The sequence below is a fragment of the Parasteatoda tepidariorum genome, chromosome 9 (genome assembly GCF_982258835.1).
Source record: "Parasteatoda tepidariorum strain Cologne lab strain chromosome 9, Ptep-v5.0, whole genome shotgun sequence".
Lineage (NCBI taxonomy): Eukaryota > Metazoa > Arthropoda > Arachnida > Araneae > Theridiidae > Parasteatoda > Parasteatoda tepidariorum.
The window spans coordinates 57,747,210-57,763,103 of record NC_141763.1 but is presented as its reverse complement, the minus strand read 5'-3'; the positions used below and the strand labels follow the sequence as shown (position 1 = coordinate 57,763,103).

The 15,894-nt window shown below is 27.9% G+C and overlaps 1 protein-coding gene across 1 annotated transcript in view; it reads right to left on the bottom strand.

Annotated features, from left to right (window-relative positions):
• LOC107437681 (integrin alpha-PS2) overlaps positions 1-15,090 on the bottom strand; it is an 86,368-nt gene extending 71,278 nt beyond the window's left edge. The window contains exon 1 of the mRNA XM_087151874.1: positions 14,112-15,090. Coding sequence (XP_087008000.1) covers positions 14,112-14,287 — 176 coding nt within the window. The 5' untranslated portion in view covers positions 14,288-15,090. The remainder of the gene's footprint in view (positions 1-14,111) is intronic.
• Between the last annotated feature and the right edge of the window lie 804 nt (positions 15,091-15,894).

Below are 15,894 nucleotides of genomic sequence, written 5' to 3'. Positions count from 1 at the left end.
AAGGTGATTTTCTATTTAATGAATTTCCCATATAACGAACTTATTATCGGCATTTAGCGACTTCGTTGAATAGAGGTCCGACTGTATATATTTTTTCTACCTAGAAGAAATTTATGCAGATTTACCGGTGAATTGTTGGTTCGGTAGTCCGTTGAGGGATAGTATTCTGTTTTGGTTTTGTGATTTTTAGTTTCCTTTTTTGGTCAATGTTTTTGTCACAAAGTAACATAGTTCATCGTAGTTGTGATCATTACAAAGCTTCAACTTAGTAATTTTTCATTTAAATACATTAAAATTAACTTTTTGAAAATAATACTGTATTAGAGACAAGTAAACAGAACAGTAAAAATGTGTACGAACTAGTGATATCTTTTAGTTCTTGGTCCTTTGCACCTGGACCGGGGACTAAATTTTCTTAATTTCTACCCCTGGATTTATAGCTTCCGAGGCGGTTTTTTTTAATATGGTTTTTTTTGTGATATTTCAACACTGGAAGAAACTTTACAACATTGTAAAAATAATTAGTTGATTATAAAATTTTAAAAGATACAAAATTAAAACACTTATATTTCGTATCTGAAATTTGCTCTTTGAATTTGCTCCTTGAATTAGTACCTCACAATGAATGAATGTATTTAACTTATTATTTAGTTATTTTGGGGGGATACACATTAAAAGCTGGATTCAACCATTTATTTATTGCCCTTTCAATTGTTTTAAAATAAGATTTTTCAATCAAGTTTGAAATGGTAGTAAAATTTAACAAGATATAGCTATTAACAGAGTGAAACACGTTAACCACCATTGAAAGTTGACCTCCATTATCAAGAATCAAATTTATCCCATTTAAACGAGAAAAAAAAGAAAAGAAAAAAAAAAGAGAGGGAGAGAGAGAGAGAGAGTGAGAAAATCTTTGAAATCTGGTCACCTGTCTATCTTGTATGTTGACTTTGTTGTATTTTTAAATAACTTTTAATATCTTTTAAAATATTTACGTTATGTATCCATTGTAAAGCCCAAATGATTACTTACGGTATGATGGTATATATATTTTAAAACTAACGCTTTGCAATAAAAACTGAAGCTTTGCCATAAATATAAGGCACTTAAACTGTGGATTTTTGTTCCTTAAATCTTATTTGGCGAAAAAGCCCCTAAAAACAATGGAATTTGGAATACGATAATGCAGGTCAACCAAGTACTAAATTAAGACAGCAGCAATTTCGAGCAATATTATGGTGTGGGGCCGGGATAGCCTGGTCGGTAGGGCGCTGGGCCCATATCCAAGAGGTCGTGGGTTCGATCCTCGCCGGCTGAAGACTCCCCGTGTAGTAAATGGTGACTGATGCACGTTAAATCTGTCGAGTCTCAAAGTCCTCCATGTTCCCACAACAAATCAATACCTCTGGGGGTACTGATCCAGGAGTTTCCTTGTCTTCTGGATTGGTTCGAAATTACAAGGCTACGGAGTTGAACGTAAGTAGTCGTAAACCCATGAAATTGGGTCGGCTGTTCAACGACGGTTATAAAATAAAATATTATGGTGTGAGCCACGATGACTTGGGGGATAGAGCGTTCGTCTTTCAATGAGGTGAACTGGGTTCGAATCCCACCGATGGCTGGTTGATACGAATCAGTATCCGGCTTGCATCGACCACAGCTCTGACGTGAAATATCCTCGGTGGTAGACGGATCATGGGTTAGAGTCCCTTTGCCGTCTGGATAGTGGGAGGTTTTCGTGGTTTTCCTCTCCATGTAACGCAAATTCGGCTTGGTTCCATCAAAAAGTACTCTACGAAGGCAAATTACTTCCGATACTTGATCCAAGAGTTCCTTTGTCTTCTGGATTTGGTTCAAAATTACAAGGCTATGGCGATAAACATTAGTAGTCTTAAGCCCTAAATTGGGCCGACTGTTCAACAACGGTTTTAAAATAAAAATAAAATATTATGGCGTAACGTGCCTCAAGATTTCTAACAGTGCATGAGTGCATCTAGTATAATGATTGATTTAAAAGGGAAAAAAGAAATAAAAAGCTTAGAATGCATTAAACCGTTTAATATTAATTGCTTCCATAAACAAAAGGAACATCATGTTTTACAGAATCAGACTTAGAGATTTACATAAATCTAATAGTCGATTTTAGTCTTTAAATATGTTTTTATCTTACCCTACCTTAAAGCAATGAATCGTTGAACTCAAACCGTTTACATAAACAATACTTAGCTTTTTTTTCTTAATAAACAAAAGCAATTACGTTTTACACAATCAAACTTGAGATTTAAATAAATAGTCAATTTCAGTATTTTTTTAATGTTTCTTAGTCTTATCCTTTTCTCAAAACTTTTCTTAAATCTAGGATAAAACATTCGTCGATTACCCTTTATGGACATAATACTTCAAACGCTTATCTTAAATATTCTATAAATTTATTTTGAGTAAATATTCAAGTGCCGCATTAACAAAGGTGTAATTCCTTAAACATTAAGATTTCACGATAACCAAAAAAACTGTCATTATTGATAACAGAATACCGGACCACACAACGCGAACTATTGGCACGGATACGTTTAATGGCAGGAGAGAGAAAATAATGCCGAAATTCTAAGACGTTACCGACTATTGCATTTCTAACCTACCATTATACCCACAACATTAAAATAAATAGATAAATAAATTCGTCCGGAATACGACATTAAATTTTTAAGAAATTGTGCACTATTAGTAGGAAAGGAAATACGTTTTTTTTTTTTTTTTTTTTTTTTTTTTTCTGTAAACATGTAAACACAAATAAGAGGTATTGATATTAGATATTCAATATATATAGAATATAGATTGATATAGAATTCTTTATGAGTTAAAATATTGTTTATAATTATGGTTTAAAATGAAAACAATTAGCTTTTTATTAATTTTGCGTACAATATAGTTAAATTTAAAATTTTATCTAAATTTATTTTGTCAATCTATGTAATTTTTTTAATTGAATTCATTTTATAAATTTAATTAATATAAATATAACTTTTGACCAATAAGGACCATATTTTGCATATAAATTATGATTTCTTGATAATTAAATTTTATATAAACTAAAAGGCATGCTGTCATTTTACTTTCTGAAACAAGAGTAATATTTTTTTTAAATTCATTCTCTTATAAAATTATATGTTATTAATATACAGCAAACTGTTGCTTCCTTTAAAATGTTACACCTTCCTATTTTATTACAAATATTTAAAAATTATCGTGTTATTTTTGAATGGGTAAAACGAAAAGCAGTTTTTAAACAAATACGTTTCCAAAATTACAAAATCATTATTTTAGCGGCTTATAAATGAGAATGAAATATTTTTACAAATGAAAAATTCTAAACGTTAAATTTGGTTTAGGAAATAGGATATGTTAGTTTTTTAAAATGACAAATTTAAATTTATCATAGATACGTTGAAAGATAACATTTAAATACATTGAGTTTGAGTGAGGTAATTCTTTTATTGCTTTCTGTATAATTAAACTCAAAGAGATCATATAAAATTGTGTGTTCCAATTTTTTGGTTTGTGTAAATATATATGTAATATGCCATGCCTATATGTAATTTAAAGTAATATGTAGTATATGATAATTCACTATAGGTGTAATGATCGCTAGGCAGTCGCGCATATATTTTTCGACCAACAGAGCCATAATTTTTATTATTACCGCAATGCAACCTTTTTTTTAGCGCGTGGTGTTTTTATTGTTAAAGTTCCTTTTAGAAATATATTTTTTTTTTGTAATGCGGTTTCACGTGAAAATTTAAAACACTAAACAATAGTTGACTAAATAGTTAACTTAAATGAAACTAGTAGATAATACAGTCTGCGCTTTTTAGTTCGATCCTTCCTTTATAACGATCACTACAGGATGTCCCGTTTGCTGTTGCTATAGACGCAATGTTATTTTAACATCCCCTAGAATGTCGGAACTGAATCTTTCATTCCAATATGGCTAGCGAAATTTTTTTTCTCTATAATTCCCAGGAAATCACACCAAAATCAGGTGTTAAAATGTTTGCTCTCTTGAAAACGTAATAATCTATAATATAATCTTAAAAATAATAATCTGTCATGAAAATTCAAAAAAAAAAAAAAAAAAAAAAAATTAGTGAAATCGCTCTTTTATTGATGTTCCGCTCAGTAAACATGAGACATCTGGAATTCTCTTTGAATAAAGCAAAGGTGACCGGACCACCCATTCTTAACTCAAGAAAACCAGAGCGTAATCTTTGGTCAGAAGAATTATAAAAGATGGATTATTTATTACGATTTAGATTTTGAAGTGCATATTGCATCGCCATTTAGAAATCACTGCATAACCTTTCAAAATTTATTTTCAAAGCTCTCAATGCATTCATTAATCACATTTTTCTTATATTAAAATAGTAGTCACAATTTTTGTAAGGAATTGCAGGAGGTGGCCAGAAGAACATGGTCAGAAGAACAAAGTGTTCTAATATCATGCCATTGTATACTCATGAAGCAAAATTTCAAAATCTAGAAAAAGGACTAAATGACTTGCTACATATTATGCCCAGTATTAAAAGAAGTCATTTGAAAAAATTCAAACGCATTTTTAGTCTTTAATGTACTATATTAAACAATACTTGTACTTTATTGGCTTAAAAAAAAATTCGTACAAGTCAGTTTTATAATTCTATTTAAAAGGTAGCATATTTTTGCCGTTATAAGTTTAGCATTTGGGAAATACGAGTAAATATTGCTTTAATTTTATGTAGTCACGATATAGCGACCTCACGTTATAACGTTCACTTTCATCTGGATCACAAAATCGTTATATCGAGCGTGAACTATTAATATTTTTTGCATTAATGTCATAAGTTATAATCTTTATTTAAAAAATTTAAAGTATTTAATGGGGACATTACATTAACACTGTAGCGAGCCGCGATGGCTCAGGGGATAGAGCATTCGCCTTCCAATGAGGCGAACCGGGTTCGAATCCCAGTCGATATGAATTCCGCATCAGGGCTGACGTGAAATATCCTCAGTGGTAGACGGATCATGGGTTAAAGTCCCCTTGCAGTCAGGCCAACCGTTGGAGGTTCTCGTGGTCTTCCTCTCCATGTAACGCAAATGCGGGTTAACTCCATCAAGAAGTCCTCCACGAAGGCAAATTTGTCCCAATACTCGATCCAGGAGTTCACTTGTCTTCTGGATTGGGTTCAAAATTACAAGGCTACGGAGTTGAACATTAGTAGTCGTAAACCCATAAAATTGGATCGGCTGTTCAACGACGGTTATGAAATAAAATGAAATTAACACTGTAGCAGATTAAATAATATAATAATAGAGTTTTTGTATCACCTTTTTTTTTTTAATGTATTTTCGAAAAAAAAAAGAACTTACTATAAAAAATTTACTTTCGCAACATAAAAGCATTGCTAAAGCGTTACAATAAAATAATTTCGGAAGCTATAATAAGGCTTTAAAACTGTCAGGAACAGTTTTTTCTCATCTCAGACAAACAGACAGAAGAAAATTTACGATCAGACCTAAGCTCTTGATACGCGCATATGGCGAACAAATGAGTTTTCACAAAAAGTTCTCAAGAAAAAGTGATAAAAACTTTTTAAGCGATAAAAATATGACGATGCCGATTTTCTTGACTTGTGAGTTTTCACTAGATAACAGTGTCCATATCTCAAGCAGTAGCTACCAAACCCCCTAATTCTACCCCTTTTAGCAAAGTGTGAGAAATGATATAAGTTGCAAGGTCGAGTCTTGATGACTAAGAGCTTTGGGAATACAACAAGTGGCATTCACCATTTTCTCCCCCTGCTTCTGCGTATGAGGGATTTTTAAAAAAAAATCGAATTTTTTCGTGTTTTAAAATTATACTTTAATTCTGATTTATTGGCTTATGGGCAACGGGAAAATTAAGGTTAATTTAAAACAGCCTGGTGGAAAAAACAGTACCGAAGGCAAGCGAAAATTATTCAAAGAAATAATTGTTAAAAAAAGAGTACTTTTCTGTGTTAAACATAAAAGGGCAAACTTATATGGAGAAAAAAAATTCTTATAAAATTATCGTACTGTATGGTAATGATTTTTCTGGTAAAAAAATCCCAAAATTCTGGTAATAATAACTAAAGTATACGCTATATAAACCATTCATTTGGTAGTTTTTCCGTTCATGGTAACGGTTTATCAGAAATTTTAGTTTTCAAAATTATAGTTCTTATTACCACATATTTAGTAAAAGATACAAAACTGAAATTTTTTTTCATCCAAATAAATAGTTTTTATGCCACGCTCTAAGGTATCATGATATTATTTATTTATTTTTTAATCATTAATTTATTTTTTAATTATTTATTTAATTTTTAATTATTTATTTATTTTTTATTTTTTAGTTTAATTTATTCATTTTCAAATTTCAGTCATAGTTTTTATCAAATAAATTTATTTTCGTCATCCTTTTGTTTCTGGACTATTTCATCCACTTTTTTTTAGATAAATTATAATTTAATCTTGCTATGATTACTGAAAAACGCAAAATTGAAAGTTTCAACGCAAATAAAATGAGCAGAATTAGTTGATAGATCTTATTCGCATGAATCGTTTTATCTTTGATTATCTAATAGAAATAAAATATAAGATAATCACATTGACTGACAAAACAGGGCATTTGAATAAAAAGTTTTTTCTTAAAAAAATAATATCGGGAACTGATATTTTTGTTACAACTAATAAAAAGCATCCAAAAATAATATAATAAAATCAAAATAATAATTATAATTATAAATTATAACAAAAAACTATGTAACATGAAAAATCTAATAATAAATTATGATTAGAAAAAGTTACCTAAAATATTTTTTCATACAGTAATAGAAGATATTTCTAAGCTAATAATTTAGATTTAATTAGTTATCCAATTAGATCTATTAGATAACTAATTATCTATTTAACGTACAATTATCTAATTAATAAAACTGAAATTCTCACGGAAATCTAAACGCGAGAAGCGAAATTAGTAAACTTAATTTCCGTGAAAGTTTCTGAACAGTTCAGACTTATCTACTAATTTTGGCTATTATCCCCACGCTAAAGCATAGCTGGCGAGACTCATAATTATTTGCCGACTGGTCTCAGAGAGTCACAAGAGTCTGAGTCCAGAAATAATCCGTCTCATTTCAAGACTAATTACAAAATAGAAATTCAACGAGCGTGATGGTGGATATCAAATTGCGGCGGGAGAGTGGACCTGCGGTTACGTTTTAACTATGGTTTTAACCTTCTGAAGTTATATGGGGTTTTTTTTTCATCATCATCTGAAGGACAAACTAAGAGATGTCATAAATTTACAACATACATTTGTAAGAATGCATTTTTTTATAGGCTCCATTTTTCCTAGATTTATTTACATAAGATTAATAAAAAACAGAAAATGTTTGTTACTATGTTTCGAACAAAAAACTTCTCGAATGATTTTGCTACATTTATCCGACAATATCTGAAATAAGCAAGAAGTTTAGATAATTTGATAAAAGTATAATCCGAAGAATTAATTTCTAATAAGTGATCTAAAGAATTACAAAAATTTACGGTTAATTTTTCCCATTAAAGCTATATTCAAGAATTTTATTAAATATGAAATTACACACTGCAAAAAACTCCGGATCAAATTACCGTGAATCATCGATAATTATTATTTAATTAGAGTGATTCAGAGATTTTACAGTAGTTATTACTGTAAAAATCACGATATATCAGAATTTTTGTTCCGTATCATATTCCGGTTAAAATGGATTTTACGGTAAAAAGTACCGGCATCCTGTGCGCTGGTACTTTTTACGATAATTTGATGCTGTATTTTTTTTACAGTGTATTAGAAATAGCTAAAATAGACTGAATTTAAATAAAGTAAAAAAAGACACTGCTGCATTAGAAAGATATATTTTATAATATTTTCGGTTACGGTTAAAAGCGATTATAAAATTCATTTAAAATGGAAAAAAAATAAATAAATAAAACAAAAATATTTTTTATGACATCATTTAATCGAAGAATAAATTTAATGATGAAAATCTAGAGAATTTGCCCTTATACAACATATATTAGTCAAACATAGTTAACTTTTAAAATTTATATAGTGATTATTACATTTATAATATTGTTTCGTTATTTATTCTCATCAAAACATTTAAAAAGTAAAAATCAATTTCCATTGGCGTTTATACATTTGAACGATGTAAAAAAAGAAAAAAATACAAAAAAATAGTATGCGTAGTGATATTAAAAATACTAATAAGTAAAAAACTGGAGTGCAAACTTAAAAAAAAATTTTTTTTTCAAATTATGCGTTTCGGGAATTACAAATACCTTAAATGGACCTAAAACTCAACCGCAATTGACCTCTTTCATTTAAGATTTATTCTGATCTTCTTCAAAGGTCAACATGCGTCGGTCATTCTTATGCTGTAATTAGTGATCTTGACCGAAATCCATGGGTTCTTTCTTGATAGGTGAGGTGTTGACTTTCTGTTATACTTTTCTTTTTCAAAAAGGAAAATTGAAATTGATAGGTTTGATTCGAAAAGATTAAAAGAAATATTTGCTTTTAATTTTCCTTGTTTTTGGTTTTAGACTTGTTATTAAGTCACGTAAAAGAAATTATTTTTAGATTACCTGGAAGCATTGACAGATTCTTTCACGGAATATAAGATTAATAATTTTAGCACTAAAATTATAAAAATTAGTGAATCTGTGAATGATTAATTATTATCCTACACGGTGTGGGATAATTAACAAATTTTTCTGAAATAATTAGTTAATGTTTGCAAATGCATTATTTATTTGTACAAACTTCTAAATGATTGAAAACTTAAAAATGTATTGATTAAAAAAATTAAAAAAATTACGCTGCTTAAAATAACTTTCCAAAAGTAACTAGGTTGAGTATAAAAAACACAACAGAACTTTGAAAGTTTGGTAAAGTTCCCTCAAATAATAATAATTTTAAAAAATATTATACTATAAATTGTTACGGTAAGGTTTAGAAACTTTGTCTAGATAATGTCTATGCGAGCTATTAATAACTTTATAAAATTTAATGAAACTGTGATATTTTATAGGTACACTAAGAAAAAAGTATGGTCAAAACAATCAAACTGTTTACCATATTTTGGTAGTTTTAACCATACTTTTTAATTTAACGAGTTTCTGGCTCTATGGGGACATCAAAGAGCTTGATAATTTTTACTAAAGAGCTCTGGTAATGATTTTAGTAAAATTACTAATAAAATATAATTTTTAAACATTTGATAAAATTTGATAAATTTGAAAACATTTGATAACTTTATTATGATACCTTAGAGCATGGAATAAAAACCATTTATTCGGTTAAATTTACATTTGAGTTTTGTATTTTTTACAAAATGTGCTGTAATGAGAACTATTATATTTAAAACCAGAATTTCTGCTAAACTATTACCCATATAAAGGGAAAAATTACCAACTGAATCGTTCAAATATCGCATATTTTTGTCTTATTAACCAGAATTATTTTTTTTAACGGAAATATCATTACTATGATATTTCTGTTAAAAAAATAATTCTGTTATGGTAATTTTATCAGAATTTTTTTCTCCGTGTATAAATTATTTTATAAGAGTAGTGAAATAGAAATTATTTGTTTTACATGAACATGAAAAACGTATAGAAAAGTAAAAGTGCCACTTAAAATACAAGTTATCAATAACGAACCATGATAAATAATACAAATACAATTCATAAACTTCTGTTTGTATAATTTTGCGTTTGTTATTCAATCAGGACATCAAAACGTGATGTTCATTGCTACTTATGTCGAATAAAATATTCATTAAATTATTGCGTAAGAAATCATGCTTATTTAAAATAACAATAAAAAAAACTTGTGTGATAGATGTTTTACTTAAAGCTTTAAAGCAAGGCATAAGCGTTTTTTTTAAAAATTGCTTTGTTTCAAGAAATTAACAAGGTAAAATAATTTTCTTTTGAATACCAACTAAGATATTAAGATGTAAAAAATTAAAAATAAATGTATTGAATTGTTGTCGTAAGTTTTAGGCCTTATTCCAGCAAAACATCGAAAGGAACTTAAATACATTTTTATAATAAATTGGTTCAAGAAATGGTGGAATAAAATGACTTTATTTTAAATATGAAATTTATTATATAAATAATTTATTTCATAGTAAGAATATAACTTCGCTAAATATTTATCTTCTAATAAATAAATAAATGAAAATAATAGTACTTTTTTGAACTAAATATATTGTTTTAAAACTCTTAAGCATTGTAAATGGGTAGGTTTAAAAGATAGTGCAATAAAATTGTATTTTATTTTAGATAAAATTTCTATTTTATATTATTAATTTATAACTCCATTATAACTGATGATAATGAACGATAAAATTAAAATAACAATACTTTAAGCAACTGATTGTGTTATTTTTAAAGCTTCTTAACGCGTATATACATTTTTATAAATGAACAGATTTAAAAAAAAAAAGTAATAAAATGACTTTGTTAGAAATAAAAAGCTTATTATGAAGATTAGTCGTTATGAGAATATCATTATATTTACTAATTATCTTAAAAATAGATAAAAAAAATTAAAATAATAGATCTTTAGTCAACTAAATACGTCGTTTTTAGACGTTGTTTTCAGACGTACACTTCAAACTATATACATTTATATAAATAAATTCGTTCGAAAGATGGTGGAAATTAAAAGACTTTGTTATAGACATAAAAATTAACATAAAATACTAATATAATATAATATAATATAATATAATATAATATAATATAATATAATATAATATAATATAATATAATATAATATAATATAATATAATATAATATAATATAATATAATATAATATAATACAATACAATACAATGCAATGCAATATAATATAATATAATATAATATAATATAATATAATATAATATAATATAATATAATATAATATAATATAATATAATATAATATATTACAATACTATATATTACAATACTATATATTTAAATAATATATATTTAAATAATATAAAATACTGAGGCTAGAAATGGAATTTTATTAGCTACATTAATTGGAGCCTTTTTCATAGTAAAACATTTTTAATTTAATTTCTTATGTTTGACAGTTAATTAAATAAGGTACGCATGCAAGTAAATCACTTATGTCTAAAACAAATAGCCGGCTCCATCTAAAAAAATTATTTCAAGATGCGGCTCATCCTTTTTTTTTATGAGAGCCCTTCCGTCCGTAAATAAGCTGTTGACGTCTGTACCCACGTGCTGTTGCTGCAGGTTCCCTTCATCCCTAGCCCATCAATGAATCTCTTTTTCTCCAGGAATTTTATTATCATTTTTTTTTAACGCTATCAATCATTGAAAAAGAGGAGAAAATCACTTTGCGTGAGCAAGATGTGACACTTTCTTATGAAAAAAACATGGCCTATTATTATTCAATTGTAGAGTTTCTTACATTGTAAGTATGTCTTGAGGCTCGGTTGCTTTAAAAGAAAGGGAAAAACGTGAGCAATTTTCTTCAATTATTTTAAAGAAAAGTCAAACGAAATAGCGGGTTTCTGAAATTATTTGAGTTTAAATAGGGTTATTTAGCATCATTTACTGCTAAAATGTATTGTTTTGTATTTCATTTATGATTAAGATATACTTCTCTGTTTTTGTTGCTTATCAAATAAGATAGAGCATCACATAGTTTTTTCAAATTAGTTTTTAATTTAAATTATTTAATAATGTTTTACTCTACAAATTTGAATTTAGAATACTTTTTCTTTCTAATGTTCCTTAATTACAAAAGGTTTCTTTTCTTCTTCTTTTTTTTGTCTAAAATTTGACAAATTATATTTTAGTATTATATTATTTATTTACTTATTTTGTACGCATTAGGGGCCGTTCAAAAAGTACGTACATCCCGAAGGGGGGGGAGGGGATTTGCTATTATGTACGGTTTTGTACGAAGGGGAGGGGGGGAGGTATTATACAAAGTACGTACTTTATAAACATACACCAAATTTAAATTTGACTTTATCCTACACCCTCCTTAAGTAAATATTTAATTTTATTTAAAACATAATTATTTTAATTTTTATGAAAAAGGGGGGTAGACTAATAAAATGTACGTACTCTAAGGGGGAGGGAGTAAGACCTTATGTACGGTAATGTACGAAGGGGGGGGAGGGGTTTAAAATTTCTCCATTTTTGTGTACGTACTTTTTGAACGGCCCCTTAAGAGTTTGGTAATAATGTATCATTTTTCTTTTTAAAAAGTTCGACTCAATTTCGATATTTTGAATGAGTGTGTTAAAAAGAGATACTCTATTTTAGTTTAATTATTCTTTAATTTTTTATTTGTGTCACTTTTTTTTACACTTGGTATAATAATTTCTGATTTTGATAGTTTTTCGGCATTTTTTTACCACGTTTCTAAATTTTATGAATATTTTCAACATTTTTAAATGAAACGAAGTGTTTCAAGTTTGACTCTTTTTTTTTTTTTTTTGAGAAATTTTTAATTTGAATTGTGATTAATTATGATAATAAGAAATTATTTTCAAAAAAAAAAAAAATGAGGTGACGTACACATTACTGAATTGAAGTATATTTAAGTAAGTAAATTTAGAGAATATTTTTTGAATTTAACAGTATAATTTGAAAATATGAGATTATAGTTTCCTACTTCCAAAGATTACAAATATGTATAAAGTACAAAAATATAAAATTGCTCATTATTATAACTTAAAGCAGTTGAAATTGAGAAAGTATTAACAAAAGTTAACACCTATTTGGATAATAAATTATTTACCAATGCTCTGAAAACTGGTAAATTTTTTTTTCTTCAAATTTTTACAGTAGAATGTATCATTTACCATGCATTGTATGAAATTTAAGACGACGTTTTAAAAATGTACTAAGTTAATAAATTTATAAATTTAAAACTAAAATGAATAAATTAAAGAATAAATGTCGTGTTCCAACTTAAAAATTCTATTTTAGTATGATGGTTATTCAATAGTAATGAGTTCATTTGGATGGCTATGTAGTATTATTTAATTATGGTAGGTTGATGTGTTTCTTAAATGAGGAAATATAATAATTCTCAATTTCTTTGAGCTTAGAGTTTATTATTTTATCTAATTTCCAATGTGTTGTCAAAGGTATTGGTTAAAACACTTTCTTTGCTAGTTGACGCGTCTATAATAGAGCTCTCATGCAAAAAAATAAAAACAAATAGATGAATACATATTAATAATAATAATAAATTTGAATGATGAGTAAATTAGAATGTTTGAAAAATAACAGAAGAATAATCGTTTTCACCTTAACAACTGAATCAAATCCAACCAATTAAATTCAGAATCTAAATGAATAAGACCACGCAAAATATCGGGTCATTTTTTTATTTTGTATGAAGAGTATTTTAATTTAATAGTTAAGCACGTTCGACCTAGTTAATAGTTACGTTAGTTAATAATTAAGCATGTTAAAAAGGTAGTATAGAAAATTGATTGTATATTTTTGTTAATATACAAAACTGTGAATTATATCTGTAAAATTAATAAGTTTAACAATAGTTGATTTTAATGAAGGAAAAATAATTTTGAAAAAAAGTTTAAATATATTTAGTACTGAATTAATTCAAGACTCTCAAACAATTGTCTAATAAAAAAAAATTTTTTTTTCTTTTAAATTTTTTCTACTGCTTGAAAAACTATTTTAAATAATTTTTTTCATTCCAAAAAAGCATTATTTACGATTTAAACCAAGTCTATCGTAAACAAAATGTTGTGATATTTAGTATAATTTCACCAAATCTCTTTTTAGATTTATCACTTTTACTAAAAAGTTTTCTTGCATCTCTTGTATTTTTTAGATTTCTATATCTTTTAAATTAAAAAGTTTGACAGATATTTGAAACAAATGATTCCTTACAAGCAAAATACCCATATGACATTTTGCTTTTCCGTACATATTATTTATAGCTAAAATGAAGTAAAATACGTAAACATAAATACAAAGAAGTTACTTACCAACTATGGCCGCTATCTTTAAAGAGATCCACAGAAAAGCCGAACATGGATCCAGGTACGCCTCTATGTACAACAGCGCTTTTTGTATCGATGTTGAAACCATTTGAAAAGTCACCCACCATCAAAAGAAATCCAAAAAGGGAACACACCACAACTGTAGTCCTTGTTAAGCCCATCTTTGTTTTTCAGTCTAAGTCCCCCACTATCTCTTCACAATATCCAGTTGTTTTCACTTGATTTGTTTACATGGAAGACCCGAAGACACAAAATTTTTCCAGTCAACAAAGATTCGCTTGTATTTGAAATAAGTCGAAATATTTGAAGATGAAATCATACATAAAAAATTATTTACTCTTCACTTAATTTGTTTATTCGTGATTTTGAAAAATATCGTCACTAAACTTAAATAATATCGTCTGAAACACCAAAAAAAAAAAAAAAAAAGAGAGAGAGAAAAAATCGTTTGATTTGAAAACAAATTATCGTCTGAAACACCAATAAAATTATCGTCTGAATTTTTTATTTGAAATTTATGACTTCCAACAGATTTTTTAAAAAAATATTTTAATTGTGTTACATTTGAAAATTCACATTGTGATACAAAGTTGTTATTTAAATCATTCTAAAGTGGATAAGAGACGATACTGAAAAGGGGGCGAACACCTGCTAAATTGCAAACAAACACAAGTGGCTCTTGCAAGAAAAAAAGAAAGGGAAAACTTAAAAAGACAAACACAGGGGAAAAAGTAGATCACAGTTGAAAACGGCAAGGTGACGGTTTCTTCGTACAGGCGGGAGGAAGTGTTCAGGCTCCGACCAGTGCAAGATCCCGCTCCCAAATAAAGCTAAAGCGTGTCATGTTCTTTCATTGGGAGGGTGCCAGTCTTTGTGACGTACCCCTGATACGTCCCGTCTTTACTCATCCTGCTTTAGTTTCTTGTTTTTAAAACTTCCCTTTTCACTGTTTTATCCGAATCTTGGGGGAAGGTAAACGAGTGGGGGTGTCTTACGCTTGTTCCAAAGTGTGAGGAGCGCGCTTCCGCAGAAAGGGGGGAGACTTTTTCAAGGAGATTGAATGGTGAGAGAATCTACTGCACACAAGGTTCCTTTGTAATACTTAGGATCATTACAAAATAGCAAGTTTAACTATTATTTATTTAAATCTGGACTGCTCAGTGTTACTTAAGTTATTTATAGCTACTTAATAGTTTGATAATTTGTCTCATTAACAGAGAAACAAACTAAGTTATAGAAAATGTAAAAATTAACCTTTTTGCCATTGAATCTTGGAAACACACAGGCAATAGGACATCATTACCAAAAAAAAAAAAAAAGAGAGAGAGAAAGAAAAATTATGCTATATAAAGTGCACAAGTGAATTAGCGAAGTTTTTGTTAACACTTTTATTTAAGATATTTATTATGTTAAAGTATAAATCTTCAAATAAATCGTTCCTAAAATATAAGAATTCAAAAACGCTGGTTCATATTATAAATTGTATAATTTTTTTAAAAAATAAATTTATCATAATTACAATGTATAGAGAAACTATTAACCAAATTTAATTCAAATTTTGTATTTACAGATTCAAAATAAAACTGTAAAGACCACCGTAGTTACTGTTTGCATTTGTGACTCTGCGGTAAAATGCGTTTTCTTAATACTTATACCTTTATCCATTAAATACCCTACATAGGGTACCAATAAAGGCTAGGGCAAAGTGTGGGGTTTTGGGGAATATTTACGATACTTTTTTAATCAGCAAACGTATTAGTTATTTGTA